Source organism: Ursus americanus, chromosome 15 (assembly GCF_024610735.1).
Source record: "Ursus americanus isolate L20-20 chromosome 15, mUrsAme1.1.p, whole genome shotgun sequence".
NCBI classification, from domain to species: Eukaryota; Metazoa; Chordata; class Mammalia; order Carnivora; family Ursidae; genus Ursus; species Ursus americanus.
In genome coordinates, this window is record NC_142141.1 from 64,798,867 (window position 1) to 64,817,501 (window position 18,635).

General features: G+C 45.6%; 1 protein-coding gene across 2 annotated transcripts in view; it reads right to left on the bottom strand.

Annotated features, from left to right (window-relative positions):
• Positions 1-18,635, bottom strand: part of SDHA (succinate dehydrogenase complex flavoprotein subunit A) — a 29,744-nt gene that overhangs the window by 6,859 nt on the left and 4,250 nt on the right. Inside the window, exons 2-11 of one of the 2 annotated variants that reach the window (XM_045808036.2) lie at positions 15,942-16,031; positions 14,795-14,956; positions 12,706-12,849; positions 12,261-12,425; positions 11,227-11,375; positions 10,412-10,536; positions 7,938-8,106; positions 6,981-7,176; positions 6,047-6,218; positions 3,453-3,571 (exon numbers count right to left, since the gene is read on the bottom strand). In XM_045808036.2, the coding sequence (XP_045663992.1) occupies positions 3,453-3,571; positions 6,047-6,218; positions 6,981-7,176; positions 7,938-8,106; positions 10,412-10,536; positions 11,227-11,375; positions 12,261-12,425; positions 12,706-12,849; positions 14,795-14,956; positions 15,942-16,031 (1,491 nt within the window). The remainder of the gene's footprint in view (positions 1-3,452; positions 3,572-6,046; positions 6,219-6,980; positions 7,177-7,937; positions 8,107-10,411; positions 10,537-11,226; positions 11,376-12,260; positions 12,426-12,705; positions 12,850-14,794; positions 14,957-15,941; positions 16,032-18,635) is intronic. The other variant, XM_045808037.2, reaches the window with a different exon arrangement.

Consider the following 18,635-nt stretch of genomic DNA (forward strand, 5'->3'; position numbering starts at 1 on the left):
TTATTTTCTTAATTTCTCTTTCAGAGCGTTATCTGTATAACAGAAGCAGATTTTTATGTATTGATTTTTTATCTGTCAACTTTACTGAATTCACTTACTAGTTCTAAGTTTTTTGGTGGAGTCTGTGTCATATGTGATCTGATAAATCTGTAAATAGTGACTTTTACTTTTTCCTTTCCATTCTGGATGCCTTTATTTCTCTTTCCTGCCTGACTGCTCTAGCCAGGACTTCCAGTGCTGTGCTGAACAAAGTGGTGAGAGTGAACATCCCTGTCTTGTTCCTGTGATGAAAAAAGCTTTCAGCTCTCCAACACCGAGTATGACATTAGCTGTGGACTTGTCAAATACGGCCTTTATTACACTGAGGCATGTTCCCTCTATACTTGCCTTGCTCAGAGTTCTATCAGAAATTGATGTTAAAATGCAGTTTTGATTAAAGCTTTTAAAAAATATTTCTTTGTTCCCATTAAGTATGTGTCTTAAATCCACATACATTAGTTAAAGTCGAACGTTTTACATTTAAGGCAGGCAGTTCGTGGAACTCGGCCAGGATCTGTGATTCCAAGCGGACTTACTTCTGAGGCGTGATGTACTAATTGGTGGCAGAAAGGGCAGAAGGGCTCCACCTCTGAATTCCCAAGAAGACACCAGCTCCTATGGTCTTGCCCCACTCTTGAGATCTGGTGGTAAACGTTCTAGAAGCGAGCAGATGGCCCTTTGGTGACACCAACTGAGAAGTGCTGAGATTATGAGGTGGTCAGCAGTGTGCACGGGGTGGATGGTCATGAAGAAAAAGAAGTGAGAGGCCTGGGAACCATCCCTGCCTGCCTTCTGGTTCATCTTGTAAAAACCCTCATGTATCAAATTCCTGTATGGCTTTATTGTTTATGCTCTGAAGAAATGTGACATGAAATAAACCTGACATTTATTTTAGGACCTACCTTTGTTTCCTATCACTTACTAAATGACCTTTCACCGCTCTTGAAAAACCCCTTGTCCCATGCTCAATCACAGAGTGTGCCACTGATCTCTACCAAAGACTAACACTGCTTGTTGATTTAGTTCTATTTAACAGACATCTCATCTATGTCTTTAGAATGATACATGATTTTATTTTTATTTTATTTTTAAAGATATTATTTACTTGAAAGACAGAGAAAGATGAGCAAGGGTGAGGAAGAAACAGACTCCCCGCCGCAGGGCTAGATCCCTAAGATCGTGACCTGAGCCGAAGTCAGATGCTTCAGTGACTGAACCCCTCAGGTGCCCCCAGAACGACACATAATTTTAAAATTGTAACGCACACCATCGAATGTCCTGGCCTTTCAGGACAAGCAAACAGAAAAAATGATCTTTGAATCTAGTAAATGTTAGTTAAAACATTCTTTTACATTCTTCAGTGCTCAAGTTTTCATGCTATTTAGGGTTAGGTTTACTTAAGACATTTTAAACTTTCTGGCTGTACTGTGAATGAGATAATTTTCAAATGGATTACTGCAGGCAGACTGGAAAGCCACTGATAAATCTTTTAAACAGATATCTTACTTCATTCTTTCTACTAGTTCTTTACTTATAGTCTTGAGATTTTTAATTGTATCTGTAAGTAATGATACTTTTGTCTACTCCTTTTCAATACATACCTCATTTCTTTCCTATCTCTTACTATATCATCTGGAAAGCAGCAGAAAAATGTGCATTCCAGTAGGGCAGGATTTTGTTCAGACAACTGGGGCATCTAGAACACTGCCTGGCACACAGCAGAGAACAATTCAGATGGTCCCTAACCTGTAAGGGTTTGACTTACGAGAAACGGTATTTTGGATTTTCATCTTTTTCCAGGCGAGGGGTGGCAGCAGGGTACACTCCCGTGACTGGGCTCTGGCAGCGGCTGCCGCTCCCACTCGGCCCCACGATCCCAAGGGCCAACCACCATCTGCACTCACACAACCATGCTGTTTTTCACTTTCAGTACAGTAGTCAATACATCACATGAGGCAGTCAACACCCCATTATAATACAGGCTTTGTATTAGATGACTCTCCCTCCCGCTGGCAAACGAGTGTTCTGGCACATTTCAGGCTGGCTAAGCAGATGTTCAGTAAATTAGAGGTGTATCAGATACATTTATGACTTACAACATTTGTAGCTTTCCCACCCTAAGTCAAAGATCTGTACATGCCTTATTTGGTGGGAATGCCTCTAGGACTTCCTACTTCAAAATACCTGATGGATTCACCATTTTCACACCCAAACAGAAGTTCCTACTATCCAGTGCAATGATTCCATCTGTCATAGCTGGCCTCCAACTCCTGATAGCAATAACCTGTAAAAGTCCTGCACAGTACCTCTTGGCTGGTTTTATTTTGTTTTTTTTTAAAGATTTTATTTATTTATTGGACAGACAGAGACACAGCGAGGGCAGGAACACCAGCAGGGGGAGTGGAGAGGGAGAAGCAGGCTTCCCGCCGAGCAGGGAGCCTGATGCGGGGCTCGATCCCAGGACCCTGGGATCATGACCTGAGCCGAAGGCAGGCGCTTAACGACTGAGCCACTGAGGGGCCCCACTTCGCTGGTTTTCTTAAACATACCTCTGTCTTTCACTCATGCTAATTGCCTTACCTTTCCAGGAAGCCTCCCTGAAGCCCAATCTCCCCAAACACAGAACCACACAGTCTCATAAAAGCTGCAGAATGCAACTTTTTTCTTTTGATGGTGAGTTAATGCCACTGGACCCCTCTCAGAATATGACTAAAAGCAAGAGGCTTCTTTTCGGAATATGCCTCCACACGGAAATTCTTGAAAATGATTTCAACTGCACAGAGAACTCATTCATGGACCAAGAATCCCTGTACTTGAAGAATTTGAAGGATCCCTAGCTTCTCACATACTGTTTTTATTGATCTAATCCTGTGCTATGCAACGCAGTAGCCACACGTGGAATACATGTCCCCACCCTCGGAGAACATCCCATCAGACATGCTGATCTAGAAGGTAAATATCCTGACAACAACCAGTGCACAGATTTCCATCTCCACCCACCACCCACGCTCCCCTCTTCCTGATTTTATTCAGGGGCTCCAATGGGCCCAGTTTAAAGACATTTCTCCAGAGCTGCTGGAGGCTGGGTGTCATCGTGGGATTAATTTCTTGGCAATGAGACGTGCAGGGCTTCAGGAAACCCACAAGGAAGCTCCCAGCTGGGAACTGAGCTTCTTGGCCCTTCCGCTCTCCCTCCCCCTTCAGGCTTTGACAAACACAGGATGGCAGAGAGGGTCTGAGGAGGCAGGCCATGTGCAAGCACCCTGGGGGGTATGAGAGAACTGCAGTTTCTGCCCTGGGCTGCTACCTCCAGCCTTCTGTGAGGAACGCGTCCTTTTGCTTTTCACCCTGAGCATGGCGCAGGGCTGTGGACGCACCAGTCTGCTCACTCCAGAGCATGTGCAGGTGCTTACCTTCTGCATGCTGAGTCGTAGTTCTGATGTTCTTATGCTTCCATCAGCAAATCTCAATTTGTCAAGATTCATAACAGACTCTTCCCCAGCATTTGGTTTAATTGGGGGAACTTTATCTCCTTAAAGAAACACACAGACAAAAAGCTAGAATTTAGTGGAATCTGGAAAACGTACACGTAACCTGAGCTGATACCCACCTGGACCACCCTGTACCTAAGGAACCACATGACGACTTGGGGCCAAGGGTAAACATGAAGACAGAATTTCTGGCAAGGAGTAGCTATCCAGTAAGAAATCTCTGAACAAAACAGAAACCGTTCCAGTTTAAAAATCAGATTTATGCAAACAAACCTTGCATTACTACTTTATTGAAGAGAAAACTGGAATCTTCACAATAGTGAACAGTGTCCAACAATTCTGCCAAGACGCCCCATCTCCACCAACGGTGGTCCTCATTCAGGGATGAGGGAGGGCCTGGCCAGGCATGTTTAAAAGTCTCTTGCTGATTCGGACCTATGCATCTGCTTACCTAAACTTCAAGATACGCTTTTTCTGACTTTCCTAAAAAGATAAATGTTTTGAAAAATTTTTAAGGTTTTTTTTTTTTTTTTTTTAGATGACATGTTTTGAAATGTATACTCTTCAATGGGTAATAATGGGCAGAGGGTATGGAATGAGGAAACAAAGGTTTGCCGGTAAAGTAGGGTTGCTCACAGCAGCTCTCTGCAAGGAGTGAGGGCACCGGTCTCTCATGTGACCCACCCCAGCTCTTCCAGGCCAGCTGCAGTTTCTTCTGCTTTTGTTTGTAATGTTTTTTAAAAAAGTGATCATTTGGGGCTCCTGGGTGGCTCAGTTGGTTAAGCACCTGACTCTTGGGTCTCAGCTCGGGTCTTGATCTCAGGGTTGTGAGCTCAAGCCCCGTGTTGGGCTCCATGTTGGGTGTGGAGTCTACTTAAAAATAAATTAATAAATTAAAATTTAGAGTTGATCATTTACCAAAATTATTTTTTTCAGGTGCACAGTTCTACAAATTTCAACGTATGTATGGGTTCCTGTAACCATCACAATTAAGGTACAGAATACGATACATAATTAGGGTACCGAAGGGTTAAAAATATTCATGTTTGGGAGAACGTAGCAATGCTTTTCCTTCCTTTTTTTTGTTTTTAAAAGTTAAAGTATAATTAGGTACAGTATCATTTTTGGTGTAGTTTTGTGCATTGCAAACAGAGTTGCATAAGGCCTACCATGATTAGAATGGCGAGCCATCTTATTCCCTAGCTTTGTCTCTTCCATTATGTTAAAGAAATAAAATCAGATGTATGTAACCTCTTGAGCCCGGATCATACAACCTAATACGTTTGAGATCCATTCGTGTTGTTGTATGTATGAGTGGTTTATTCCTTTTTTATCACTGACTTAAAAAAAAGTTTTTTTAAAGTGTGCATTGATCCTTCAGGTATAAAAGTACAACATAGTCTTTAAAAACTTCCCTTTTTCTCATTTTCAAAGAAAAGGAACCTTGAATTTCCTGCTTTGCTCTGAGATTTGATTTCAGGCTTCACCACTACAGTGGAATGAGCACTCGATCTGGCGTCAGACTAGGGGTTTAGACGCCTGTATTTGCAGCAAAGACGGGGACAGGGCCCCACCTCTGCCTCTCAGCCTGGACTTGTAGTGAGAGCAAGGGAAAAGGTGTCTGAAAACGTAACTGTCCTTTTCATTACACGTATCTGCTAACTGCAGATGCAAAGGGGAGTGCGGCCTGTTATACCAAGGGCTGTGTTTAACTAGAAGGACAGACTTCCACCACACAAAAAGCTTTTGTTCAATAAAAATAGCAGAACTGAGACTAAACAGTTACCACTAATGAAGCACAATGGGAAGAGTTGGAGCCCAGGGATCCTCCCCTCGGGAACAGTCTTTATCTCATCTGCTATTCTGAGCAAATGGGTCACGGTAACCTACGTGGAGACCCTGTGGGAGCTCAGAGCAACAGTAGGTGTCCTGTTCACAGTGGGACTCACGTCTCCAGCACGTAGTGTTTCTTCCTCAGCAGATTATTTTAAGTTACCAGAAGAACACAATCACTGACCGAAAAGCACTGCATCACTGCAGGGACAGCTGTGACCCAGGCCCTTGCTCTGTGTGCATTATGTTCTGCTCTAACAGATCATTTACAGTTTTTTTTAGAACAACCTAAATTACTTTTCCATAAGTACTAAGAACTTACATATATTCATACCTGTTTAAAATACTTCATTACAAGTAATTTATAACGAGCAAGCACTATGTGATAAACTTCTTCTCAAAACAAGTCCCTCATAGTGACTTTCCTAAGGAGAATATAATGACTGCAAAACAAAATCTGACCAAAACCAGGATATCCTCTAAACTATTAAGACCCTCACCCAGCCTGTGTCTAGTCTCAAGTCTGTCACCATATAAATCTCTGAATCACTCTGTTTCCTCACATTTAGGGGGAAAAAACAGACTACCCCTCCATGATCACTAAGCAAATTTCCAATTACAAATCAAGACATGGTAGTCTCTCACCTCCCGAAACAGACTGGCTACTTGAAGAAAACACATACCGGGTCTGCAGGACTCTGCAATACTCAGGGCACACGCCCGGCCGAAGACGACCAGGTCCAAGAGCGAGTTTGCCCCGAGACGGTTGGCACCGTGCACTGAGGCACAGGCGGCCTCCCCACAGGCATACAGGCCGGGCACGATCTGATCCTGGCCATTCACATGCCTCAGAACCTGTGGAAGGAAGAAGACTTCAGGAGCACCGTCTGCACCGCCCTGCTTCCAGTAAGGGGGCATCTGCAGGCAGGTTCAGAGGAAGGAGGGCAGCTAAGGACTGGATCTGCTCTCGTCTACAGGGAAGCCTCTGACTGAATCTGCGCCCGGATACTCGGCCACCCCAGGCAGAGACAGGCCAACAGACCCCACATGGCAGCATGTGTGATTTCAATCCCACATCTACTGCTCATGAGAAACCTCGCTCACCACCTCTGACTGACCCCCTCACTTCCACACTCTGACTCTGGATTCAGATGAAGGGAAGGGAGTATGGCATATTATTGTCTATAAAGTGAGAAGGAGCTCCCCAGCCACCTCGCCTGAGGAGAGGCCAAAAAAAATCATGAACCGAAAAGCTCTGGGTGGACTGCAAACCACTCGAAAGTATGTGAAGCAAAGAGAAGATGATTTACAAGGTCACAGGAAAAGTAACGAACGATCATATAGAAAAATAAATTATAAACTGGGAAAAGCTGCAAATGATGTTGCATCTGTGACTGCATACTACGGAGGGATCAGTAAGTTACCAGTGACCGCTCGTGACTACGGAATGGATGAAAACACTGGAATGTGCCCGAGCCCTGCTCTGCCCTTCAGCAGCAACTCGGTGCTTTCTGAGGAAAACATCTGTCTTCTCCTCTGAGTTTGCAAGGGACAACCGTGAGGGGGCCCATCGTTCCTGCTGTCTTCCACAACGCAGAAGGGTCTGGGCGTGGTCACCTGCCCCTTGTAGTTGGTGGGAATACCGCCCATGTTATAGTGCACAGTGGGAAGGACAGGGATCGGCTCCTTGGTGACATCCACGCCTGCGAAGATCATGGCCGTCTCTGAAATGCCAGGCAGGCGTATGGCCAGCTGCTCGGGGGGTAGGTGGTGCAACTGCAGGTAGACGTGATCTTTCTCAGGGCCACAGCCTCTGGTGGAAAAGGACATCATGGTGTGAGGCAAAGAACGATAATTACAGAAAACGTGAGACTACAGTCACTGAAGCTTATCAAGTTCCACTTTTCTTATGCTGTAAAAATTTCCCCTCACTTGTGGTCATCCATTCTTCACGTCTTTTCTGAGTACCTACTATGTGCCAGGGTGGATTCCACATGCTGGGACACAGCCAGAACATGGACAGACATCCTGCCCTCCCTGAGCTCACACTCCAGTCTTGGGAAGTCACAATGTGTTTTCCTTGATAAATGCATAAGGAAGTCCTTTTAATACAAATACTGCAAATATAAAGTGTTTACAGACCATAACACCAAAAATTTGGATCACTGAAGAGCCAACACTGCTTCAGTGAACAAGAGCCCGCACACTGAAGGTCCCAAAACAGCATCGAAGGCCCACATGCTAACTTCAGGCTGCGGGCATGTCTGTCTCTATCACAACACTCATACGCACACAAAATCATGTTCCACAGATTTGAGGTTTTTGTCAAACCGGCCAAACTCCCCAAAATGCTGGTCTTTAGAGTGATATCATAAACTGACAGTCAGAGGACAGCAGGTACTGCACGCAGCCTACAGAGCTGGGTGGGGTGGAGTGGGATGGGGTGCTGAAACTCACACAGAAGTCACACCAGCCCATGTTAAAATGTAGACACGAACAGCAGCCACCAAAAGAGAAAGGAGGGGTGCGTGTGTGCACGTGCACTCAGACACCTTTCAAGATAATCACACAGACCTTCCTTCACGGATTTCCAGAGTCATGGACCGAGACACAACGTCTCTGGACGCCAGGTCCTTTGCGACTGGGGCATATCGCTCCATGAACCTTTCACCTTGGCTGTTAATGAGAATGCCTCCCTCTCCACGGCATCCTTCCGTAATGAGACAACCAGCACCATATATACCTGCAGAGAACGCAAGTAATTAGATGTTTATAACCTAACAATTGCTACGTATTTCAAATGTAAATTTTTTTCAAGACATCTTTAGGGAAAGGAAAAGGATGTGCAAAGGGCACTGTGCTCACGAGAGAGTAAGAAAAGGAAAGACTAAGGAAGAGTAGGAAGTTCTGGTAACAAAGAGCACTGACAAAGCGATAGCAAGGGGAAGCTCAGCTGCTGCGGCAATGATGTAACCCAGCTGCGTATTCCAATGACAACCATGTTTAAACTTCCAACACAACCGAGTACACGTTAAGTAGCTCAGGTTTTGTTTTCATTTTAGAGCATCGTTTTGTGCCATGAGTTGGGACGAGGTAGGAAAAACTAGCTTGGAAAGTTCATATCTGAAGTCACTGGTAACGGGGCGCTTGGATGGCTCAGTCGGTGAAGCGTCTGCCTTCGGCTCAGGTTATGATCTCAGGGTCCTGGGACTGAGCTCTGTGTTGGGCTCCCTGCTCAGCGGGGAGTCTGCTTCTCCCTCTCCCTCTGCCCCTCCCCCTGCTTGTGTGCATACGCTCTAATAAATAAAATCTCAAAAAAAAAAAAAAAAAAAGTCACTAGTAACAACCCCAGTACCAATTATCACGGTTCACAGCTACACTGTACTTGCTGTGTACAATTCTAAGTTTCCTAACGACCCCAGGAAATATCCCCATTTTCAGAGACGAGCAACGACAGCTGAGGAACATGTCAATGCTGTGCAGCTGAGAAGGCAGAACCAAATGCACACCAGACGACAAGGCAGGTCTGCGCCCTTCACTTCACCGTCCCTCACCATAATGAAAACAAGGAACGCCAAGCACCTGAACTGTAACAGGGAGACAGACACATCTGTCACTGTCATCTGAAAGCTAACACTCCCATTAGCACGCCAGAGGGGTTACACTCCTGCTCTTCATCTGCCTCCAGCTTCCTGGTTTCAGGGGTTCCTTCTAGCGCCCTATTTCCCGTACACTGAAAAAGAAATTGAGCTCTCAAGTTTCAGGGGGAATTCAGAAGCCTCAGACATTTTATTAGTTAAAAACAGTAATTAGGGGCCCCTGGGTGGCTCAGGGTGTGATCCTGGCGTTCTAGGATCGAGCCCCACGTCAGGCTCTTCCACTGGGAGCCTGCTTCTTCCTCTCCCACTCCCTCTGTTTGTGTTCCCTCTCTCGCTGGCTGTCTCTCTCTCTGTCGAATGAATAAATACAATCTTAAAAAAAAAAAAAAGTAATTAAAAAACTACCTAAGGGGCGCCTGGGTGGCTCAGTTGGTTGAGCGCCTGACTCTTGGTTTTGGCTCAGGTCACGGTGTCACGGTCTCAGGGTCGTGGGATCAAGCCCCGTGTCACTCTCTGTGTGCACTCAGCAGGGAGCCGGCTTGAGATTTTCCCTCTTCCTCTGCCCCACCCCCACTTGTGCTCTCTGTCACTCTCTCAGATAAATAAATCTTAAAAAAAAAAAAAACCCAAAATAAAACAAAACTACCTAAAACATTTCTTTTCATCCCTGCCAGGGAGCAGAAAAAACAGACTGACAGAGCAAAGAGAAAAACAGGTCAGGTTCTTCAGCAAGGTGGGTGGCTACTGCCACCAAGTGTGGTATCCCTTCAGTTGAAAAGTCAGAAAAACGAGTCCAGAATGAGACTCATTTCTCCCAAGAAGCAGATCTCCCTCTCTCTGATTCATTTCTGGATAACAAACTCTCTCAAACCAGCACCCCCAGAGTAGACCTCCCTCCTGAACCCCATATTTGCCCACTCAACTGCCTGAGGACCCACGACGAGCTCAATCTGCCCATGACTGGGCAGTCCTCAACACCTCAGGGGGTCCTGTCTGCCACAGCCCCTCCCGACTTCATACTCTCCTACTGTGACAGCCTGGTGTTCTCCTTACAACACTGAAATCTGCCCATGCCACAACTCTGGTCAGCAGCAGCCCATCCAGCTGTGAGGACATTCACTCAGTAAATACCGACAAGGTCCTACTGTGTGCCAGGCACTGTGAACACAGCCACACTTGCCCCTGCCGCTAGGAGCTGACAACCAAGTCAGGGAGAGGGACGTTGAACAGTCGTGGCTTTACGACTGAAGCAGGTACCTCCAAGGCAAGAGGTAGAGTGAAGCTGGTGCCCTGAACTGCCTTGCGGGAAGCAGGGAAAAATCTCCTGAGCAAATGACAAGCTGGGCTCTGAGGACAAGTCAGCGCATGGAAGTGCAGAGCAGTAGCAGGAGGTATGGAGGGCTTAGAAGACACGAAGAGCCCGGACCCCGTGACGCGGTCCCGTCCTACCTGTGGGGTGGAACTGAACAAACTCCAAGTCCTGGCAGGGAAGGCCTGCCCTGGTGACCATGGCGGTGCCATCACCGGTGCTGGTGTGGGCGGATGTGCAGCTGAAGTAGGTACGCCCGTAGCCTCTGGAAAACACAGGGGCCAGCACAGAGAACGGTGACACACGGGGAACCCTCGGGTCCGCCTTTCTAATGGCACCGGAGTGGACAGAGCAGCCCAGCAGCACCGTTACAGGTGCTGTCTGTGCCACCCTGGGCCACTGGGGTGGGGGCCTGAGGGACAGAGAAGGGACTCACATTTGTACTTTAGTGTACTTTTGTGCTGAGTGAGTTCCCTGATAAGCACATGCTACGTTAATACTAAAATTTTTAATGTCTATGGATTCATGCTCGTAAAGGCTTAAAATAACAGACTGACAGTATATGAAATGGAATTTACTTATTTTCATCATGTGACCAAACTACCCCAGAAAATCAGTATAAACATAGTACCCACTAAAGCAAAAGAGAGATTAGTCCAGAAAATGTCATGTGACTCTCCAGACCTCTGTTTCTGCAAGGGTCCTCCCGGGTGCAAACTGAGGACACCCATATGAGTGGTCCTGTCCTCAGTGCTATCTGTCCTCACCCACCTGAGGCAGCTGCTGTGACTGTCCCCTTCAAAGACACAGAACTGAGGCTGGCAAAGCTTATTATGCTGCTGGGTTAGGTCACTGCCTTGACTAAACCACCATTCCATAGTGCCTCCATTTTTATTGGAAGAAACTGAGACCCAACTTTCCTACAGAGAAGTTAAATTACAAATTAGACTCCTACCCGGTAGCTACAACAGTGTTCTTGGCTCTTATGCGATGGATGGACCCATCCTCTATGCATAGTGCAATAACACCACGACACTCCCCATTTTCCATCAGGAGATCCAAGGCAAAATACTCTACAAAATAGCTGGTATCATATCGCAGAGACTAAAAAACATGAAAGAAAAACAGGAATCCCACAGTTTCAATTGCATTTATGGTGTTACACTGACATTTCAGTAATACTGCTCATGCGAACAGGTTAAAGGCCCTGATCTGGTGTGTTAACAAATGGACAGTGTAAACCCTAGGCGTATACCAGGTTGCAAAGGGAGTCACAGAGTTCAGCTCACATCAACAATACAAAAGGTAGCCTGCTCTTAGCTGTATGATCAGAACGTAAGGACACACATGTCACGCATACCAAAGAAGACAATGTAGCTTACAGTGCAAGTAACGGACCCCCAAGAAACTGTCAGCTCCCCCATGTGACACACAATTCCACAGGATGGGCAGACCCTGTCACACATCTGTCAATGCACCCAGCCAGAGAAGCCACTGGTGTCCTGACATTTGTAAATCAGGACTTTGTCCCCATCTGAAAGCAAGAGCTAAGGAAACCGATTATTCTGAATCAGTATTATTCAGAATATTGATTTTTGGCTATGCCTAAGTAGGCCCTGCTTATCCAGTAACTACTGTCCCCCGAATCATAGTCAAGTTTGAACAGTTAAGTATTAACACAAATCAGTCAGTTCAGGAACTCAGAGGTGCCGAGTCATAAAGTAGTTAATCTCTTCCCACACTTGCAGTGTGGCAGACCGCAGAGCGCAAGTTCAAACACAGTATGTAATGATTATCAATTTAACTTTCTAAAACAGACACTTCCTAATTAATCATTACTATACACATCCTATCAAGTTACTCTGCTATTAAGTGACCCTGGGGCTGACATGCTGACTCTCCCCAGGGTGGCCTGTTTCCAGCTCATCACCACATGCCTGGCCTAACCAGACCATGTCCTGTCACCCCGTGCGCCCAGGGCGGCCTCACCCTTCCATACAACGTGTGCAGCAGTGAGTGGCCGGTGCGGTCAGCCACACAGCAGCACCGGTGGGCCTGCCCGCCTTTCCCAAACTTGAGGCTCTGTCCGCCAAAAGCACGCTGGTAAATCCTCCCATCTTCAGTTCTGCTAAATGGCATGCCATAATTCTCCAGCTGTGAAATATAAAAACAAACACATAGTACCTTGAAGGAATCAAGACATTCATGGCTACTTTACACTAAACAATTCCAACATAAACCTGCAAACCCAAACCAATACATTCTATGACAATTTCAACACTTTGGAAAAGAGAAAAACTTCGTTATTAAATGAACTGAATGGTTAATGATAGAAAAGATTTCCCTCGTTTCATCCACTCGTTGTCCTTCTTTGGGCTGACCCCGTCTGCCTCAACCTCTTCTGCATTAGAAACAAACCACGTGAGGACACTACCTCTACCACGGAAGCAGGTGCCTGCTCTGTCATGTAGTGGATGGCGTCCTGGTCCCCCAGCCAGTCGGAGCCCTTCACGGTGTCGTAGAAGTGCCATCTCCAGTTGTCTTCCTCCATGTTCCCCAGAGCAGCATTGATTCCTCCCTGCAAACACAGAGCAACCTTACAAGCTACCAGGAGGGTCTTCCATTCCAGGCTTGATTCTTCGCCTCCTGCCCCAGAACTGGGTTCAGAGAAAGCCAACTGCTTTGACACGACTGTCCGTAAGGGACCTGACTACGGCCCGGTTACAGGACCTCCCTCAGCCTCAGTCCCCTTACCGAGAAGTTGTCTGGAAAGTTAAGTGAGGTTATATGTGCAACACTCATCACTTCCCAACCTGACACATACAGGGTACTCAACAAATCTGGGGTAATTTCATGACAGGATGTTCCATTGGTATTTACTGGCACGTGTTAAAGGCAAGAAGTGCTCACTGCCAAGGAATGAACTCTGGACTCAGGGTCAAGAAAACGGCAGTACAGGGACAAACGTAATGCTCGCACTTTTCCTCTTCAACTTAAAGCTAGAGTACTCCTATTTTCTTCACAAGGAAAGGCACAGAGAACTTTCCCCTCTGTCTTCCCACTGTTCCTCAGTCACAGCTTTTGAGTCAAGCAACCCATGCTGGAACTCTTTTCCCACCTGGTGCTATTGGGGCTCAATTTCCCATTATGTTTAGTTCCCAGGAAAAGAGTCACTAGCACAGAGCCAGGAATCCTGTAATAGGCAGCAAAAGTTACCAAATTACTTCCTCCTCCTCCTCCAACCCCTTCCATTGTAAACCCAAACACAATCCTGATTAAAAATGTGAAGTACCAGAGTAGTAGCGGAATAGAGAAAACCCAGCTCAAAATAACACAAAAATACTTGGCCTGGTGCATGCTCAGATGCTATTATTTAACTGCTACTATTAGTAAAAATCAGGGCCGCAGACAGCTAGTCTTCCCGGAATCCCTAGAAGCACAGTTTTGTTTTTTTAAAGTAATCTCTACGTCCAACGTGGGGCTCAAACACTCGACTCCGAGATCAAGAGCTGCAGGCTCTACCCACGAAGCCAGCCAGGTGCCCCTGCAGAAGGACACCTGGACACTCCAGGTCCCACCTGCCTTATCCTTCCCCCAAGTAAACCTATTTTCTCCAGAACCAGCATTCAAGTTAAGCTACCCATATCTTATTCTTTTTATTGTATTAATATTGCATTACCTGAACACCCTATTATTTTGCATTATTTATAATTATGTTTACATCCACTTTTCCTTTTAGACAATATATTCTCCAAAGGTATGTATTATTTATTTTTCAGTTTACAAAACATCATTTCAGGACAAAGTTATCTGGCATCAATTACGTGCCTGAAGAACGTCGCTGGACACTGAATACAGGCTACAGCAGTAATTAGGGTGGCTTTCATTGGTTCCTGGAAAGTCGCCACATACTCTGCTATCTCTATAAGGAAATGTGTTCCAAATACTGGAAAAAACAGTCCAGTAAGATTCTGGAATACTCAACCGGGGTACTACCTCAAGTACGTCAAGCAAGCAAAATTATAAAATCACGGAGTAATATTTCACCTTACTTTCATCCTCTTCCCTAAACTCTGAGCATTTCAAGGCCAACGTTCTTCTGTCTGACACATCTGTGCCGTCACCAGAGCTCATCACCATCATAGTTAACAAGGCCTGCACCAAGGCTGCAGCAGGACACATGAGATTCGGGGCCAACAGCAGCAAGTCCAGAGACGAGTGCGTTTCAGATTGGAAGAGTACGGTGAAGACAAACCATGATGTGGCCAGGGGGTCTACGTGGGTGCTCAGAGAAGCCCTGAGTGTGACTAGAGCAGAAAAGAGTGATTAGAGGCCCCAGAAGCAGCTCTGGCAGTGGGGTGGAGGCAGTGTGGACACAGACCCCCAAGGTGAGTGAGCCAAATGGGTGCAAGGAGCAGAAAGAGACAAATGTGGCTGGAGTGTGGTGGGAAGGAGGACTGTGGCAGGAGACTGTGCACTGCTGTGCAGATGCCAAAACCACTAAGCGAGCCCCCTTCTCTTACCTGGGCTGCAACGGTGTGTGATCTGGTAGGAAAGAGCTTTGTGACGCAGGCCGTGTTAAACCCAGCCTCGGAAAGGCCAAACGCAGCTCGCAGGCCTGCCCCTCCAGCACCTACCACCACCGCATCAAACTCATGGTCCACTACTGGGTACTGCGTAGAAATCTGGAAAGGAACAATTCACCTGTCAACCAGGGACGGTGAGTACAGTGCCAAGGGCTCAGGGAAAACAGAAGGAGCAACAAAAGAGCAGCTGCAACGAGGAGGGGCGTCCACCCTGTGGGCCCCACACGGTGTGTGGTGGGGAGCGGACAGGGCCAACACAGAGAGTTGCCGAACGGAGAGCACTCATCCCAGCACCTAGGAAACCCGCTATGAGGTGAAATGCTAAAGAGGTACAGCCTCAAAGCAAGGAACTGTAGAAGCAAAGAAAAGCAACAACACAAATCAAAGAATTAGCCCTAAATATGGCTTTTCTACTCAATTAGCTTCTTTATCTTTGTCTGTAGCGACATATACGTATGTGCGCTTACGCGAATCTAAGGTCATAATGCAGTAGAGATCGCGATTCTCCGCCTGCGACCAGCAAGTTTCTGACAATGTCAATACGGTGTCTCATTTAGGTGAGCACATCTCCGGTCCGTCTGGGCAACCACGTCAGCACCGGGAGTGGAACCCGGTTTCAGGACCATGCTTGTGTCTGACTGAGAAGATGCCAACTAGCATTCGGTAACTGCTGTGAGCTTATGAGAAAGAGACCTGTCAACAAATTCTGTCTTCGGCACAGAAGAGAACGGGACCGGTAAACACAAAGAGCCTACACACGAGTGGCTCCATGGTCCTATGCCATTCGTCACAGTAAATAATGTTCATCTGTTATTTTTATTTTATTACTTTGCTGCTGTGACTTAAATTTTACTCTGGTTTATACATATCCATGAACCACAAGCAAAGTGTTGATGACTGTGCTTATATTTGTACCACAATTAAGTGCTATACACTAAAAATAATTTGAGCACCACTGGAATGAGAATTTTTTTCCTTTAAACAGGAACTGTGTATTATTCCAATATCCTGAAAACTGGTATAGATCATTACTCCTCTAAACCAAGGATGTCATTTATAAGGGAACAAAAATTTGTGAACTTACTGAATTGGAAACTTTCGCAGAAGACCTCTTATTCCCATCAACAGTGAAGTGAAAACCGCAGGTGCCCGTCTGCCTTGTCGTTGGCCACTGCTGAGACACAGATGGAGAGCACTAAGTGTCTTAAAGGAACAAGGACTAGCCATCAAAATTTCCCCTTAAGGGGCGCCTGGGTGGCTCAGTTGGTTAAGGTACTGCCTTCAGCTCAGGTCATCCTGGAGTCCCAGGATGGAGTCCCGCATCGGGCTCCCTGCTTGGCAGGGAGTCTGCTTCTCCCTCTGACCCTCCCCCCTCTAGTGCTTGCTCTCTTTCTCTCAAATAAATAAATAAAATATTTTTTAAAAAATTTCCCCTTAAGTCATTAACCTTTTTAAGTACTCAAGTGTTCCCCCTTCACCTAGACAGCTCAGCTGGGGTCCTCTACTTGACCCTGAAGGGTAAGGAAGGGCTAAGAACCCAGAGCAGGCCGAAGTGGCAAAGACCTGCCACTTCAGGAAAAGCCCTTCTAAATGAAACCTGTTTCCAAACAGGACACTCACAGACTCAGAGATGAAAAGGTACAACTCCACATTAATTTCTTAACTAGGGTTCTTCGTGGAGAATGGGAAAGACATCAATTTTTGCGAAAGTGGTAGTATGCAAACAATGAAGCACTTTTACTGGACCCATCATAACCCTCTTCACCCTAGAGGACCACGTATCTGCAAGGCTGTGTGGTTCACTGGAAAAGGCACTGGATGGTGTGTCGGGAGATCCATTTTCTAGAAGAGGCTCTACCGCTTGTTGGGACACCTAGGCACCAGTGAGATCAGCCCTTCACTGTTAAGGTGAGGGCCCCAGGCCCAGACATGCTCACAGGTTTGCTTCCCCACACTCCACATCTGTGCTGGGCTCGAGGCACAAGCTGTCTCATCTGTACTACTCCACGGTGCTGTTCCCTCTGTCTGGAAATGCCTTTCCCTGGCTAACCTCTACAACCCTCCAAGTTTTGGCTTAAATGTTCTACTCTATAAGGACTCAAGAAAACTGGTATTAATGAAAGCACGGCCCAGCACGAGGCCACATTCTTCATAAGTGAACCAATTTATGTCTTGGTCTTTCCATTCTACTGACTGGTTTTTAGAGGACTACTGATAAAATGAAGTTTTAGCAATCTCATAAACAACAGTTTTAGGAATTAAGTACATTGAACAATGACAAAAGGGGACATGAGAGATGTCTTCAAGTATTCTGCAATTTGGAAGAGATGTTATTTATTCTGTGGGGTAAATAAAAAGAATTATTCCATAGGACAAACAAGTGGGGAATACAGGAAGGAGAATATGGCAAAATACAAAGTGAACTCTGAGCAGTTTTGAACTGAAGGACTCCATTCTAAGATTAAGGGACTCAGGCCAAGGCTAGAGGGCTTGGCCACTTGCAAACCACAGGTGGCTCCAACATCTAGGCTTCCTCGAGCTCTGAGACAAAATGATGGAGGTCACAAATAGTTGACTTATGCTAACAGCTCCAATTACAAAGAAGTCTGTTGGATTTCTAAGTAGATCTGAACTGATAAAAGCAATATTCTTAAATTCTCCAATTTCAACTTTAAATATATTTTGACATAAGCCAATTCTTTTCTTTCAGAAAATGAACTAAAGAACTAAAAAGAACAAATATTCTTGTTTTAGTATAATTTTAAAATTGGTAAAATCACATCTTAAAGGACTAAGTCAAAGAATCTTAATACAAATGTTCCTGAAAATTTTATAAAGTACCCAATATAAAGGTAACAGTTCCAAAAAGAACAGTACATTTTGCAATACCAAACTGAAATTAAAATAGAAACAGTGAGCACCCCCCTGCCAGCCAAGCGGGGAGGTGAGGCCACGAATGCAGGACACCTGTCCCACCTCATGTCCTTCAGGAGACCCACCCGCTCCACAGCAAATCTCTGAGTAATGAAGAAAACCTGAAACTGTTTGGGACCTGCAACAGTCCAAATGGCCGTGGGCACAATTATACAGTTGTGGTGACAGTACATGGAGAGACTGATCCTGTTACAGGCAACGGTTATGAATCTGACCAACCTCAAGGAGTATATGGGGGAGGCAATTATGAAGGCCTTTGATCGTAAGAATCTGGATCTGAATGGGCCATACTTTGCAGTTGTTGTACGCACGACAGAAAATGTAGCCGTATGTATCTGGGGAAACCTTCAGAAATTTCTTCCTCTGGGTGTTCTTTATGAAGTAAAAGTATATGAAGCTGACAATAATATTGTCGTCTATAAAGGAGAATAGCTTTTAGGAGTTAATACCACAGAAAAAGCAATTTCTTTCCATATTTGAAAAAGGTCTTTTAAAAAAACTATTTATTTTAGAGAGCGAGTGTGCACACGAGCAGGGAGCCTCACGTGGGGATCGATCTCAGGACCCTGAGCCGAAACCAAGAGTCAGATGCTTGACCGACTAAGCCACCCAGGTGCCCTTGAAAAAGGTCTGTACCCCTTGAACTATCAAGAAGTCGTTACATAACTGTTATACGTCCACACTGTATTCTGGAGTGCCTCATGGATTGAAATCATTGTATGTAAGACCTGTTGTGAATTCAAATCTATTTTAAAACCAAACTTGTAAAACATCCTACATATCATTTAGAGAGTTTTTTATCTACAGATTAAAAATCACTCATTTTCAGTAAAATGTTGTGGTG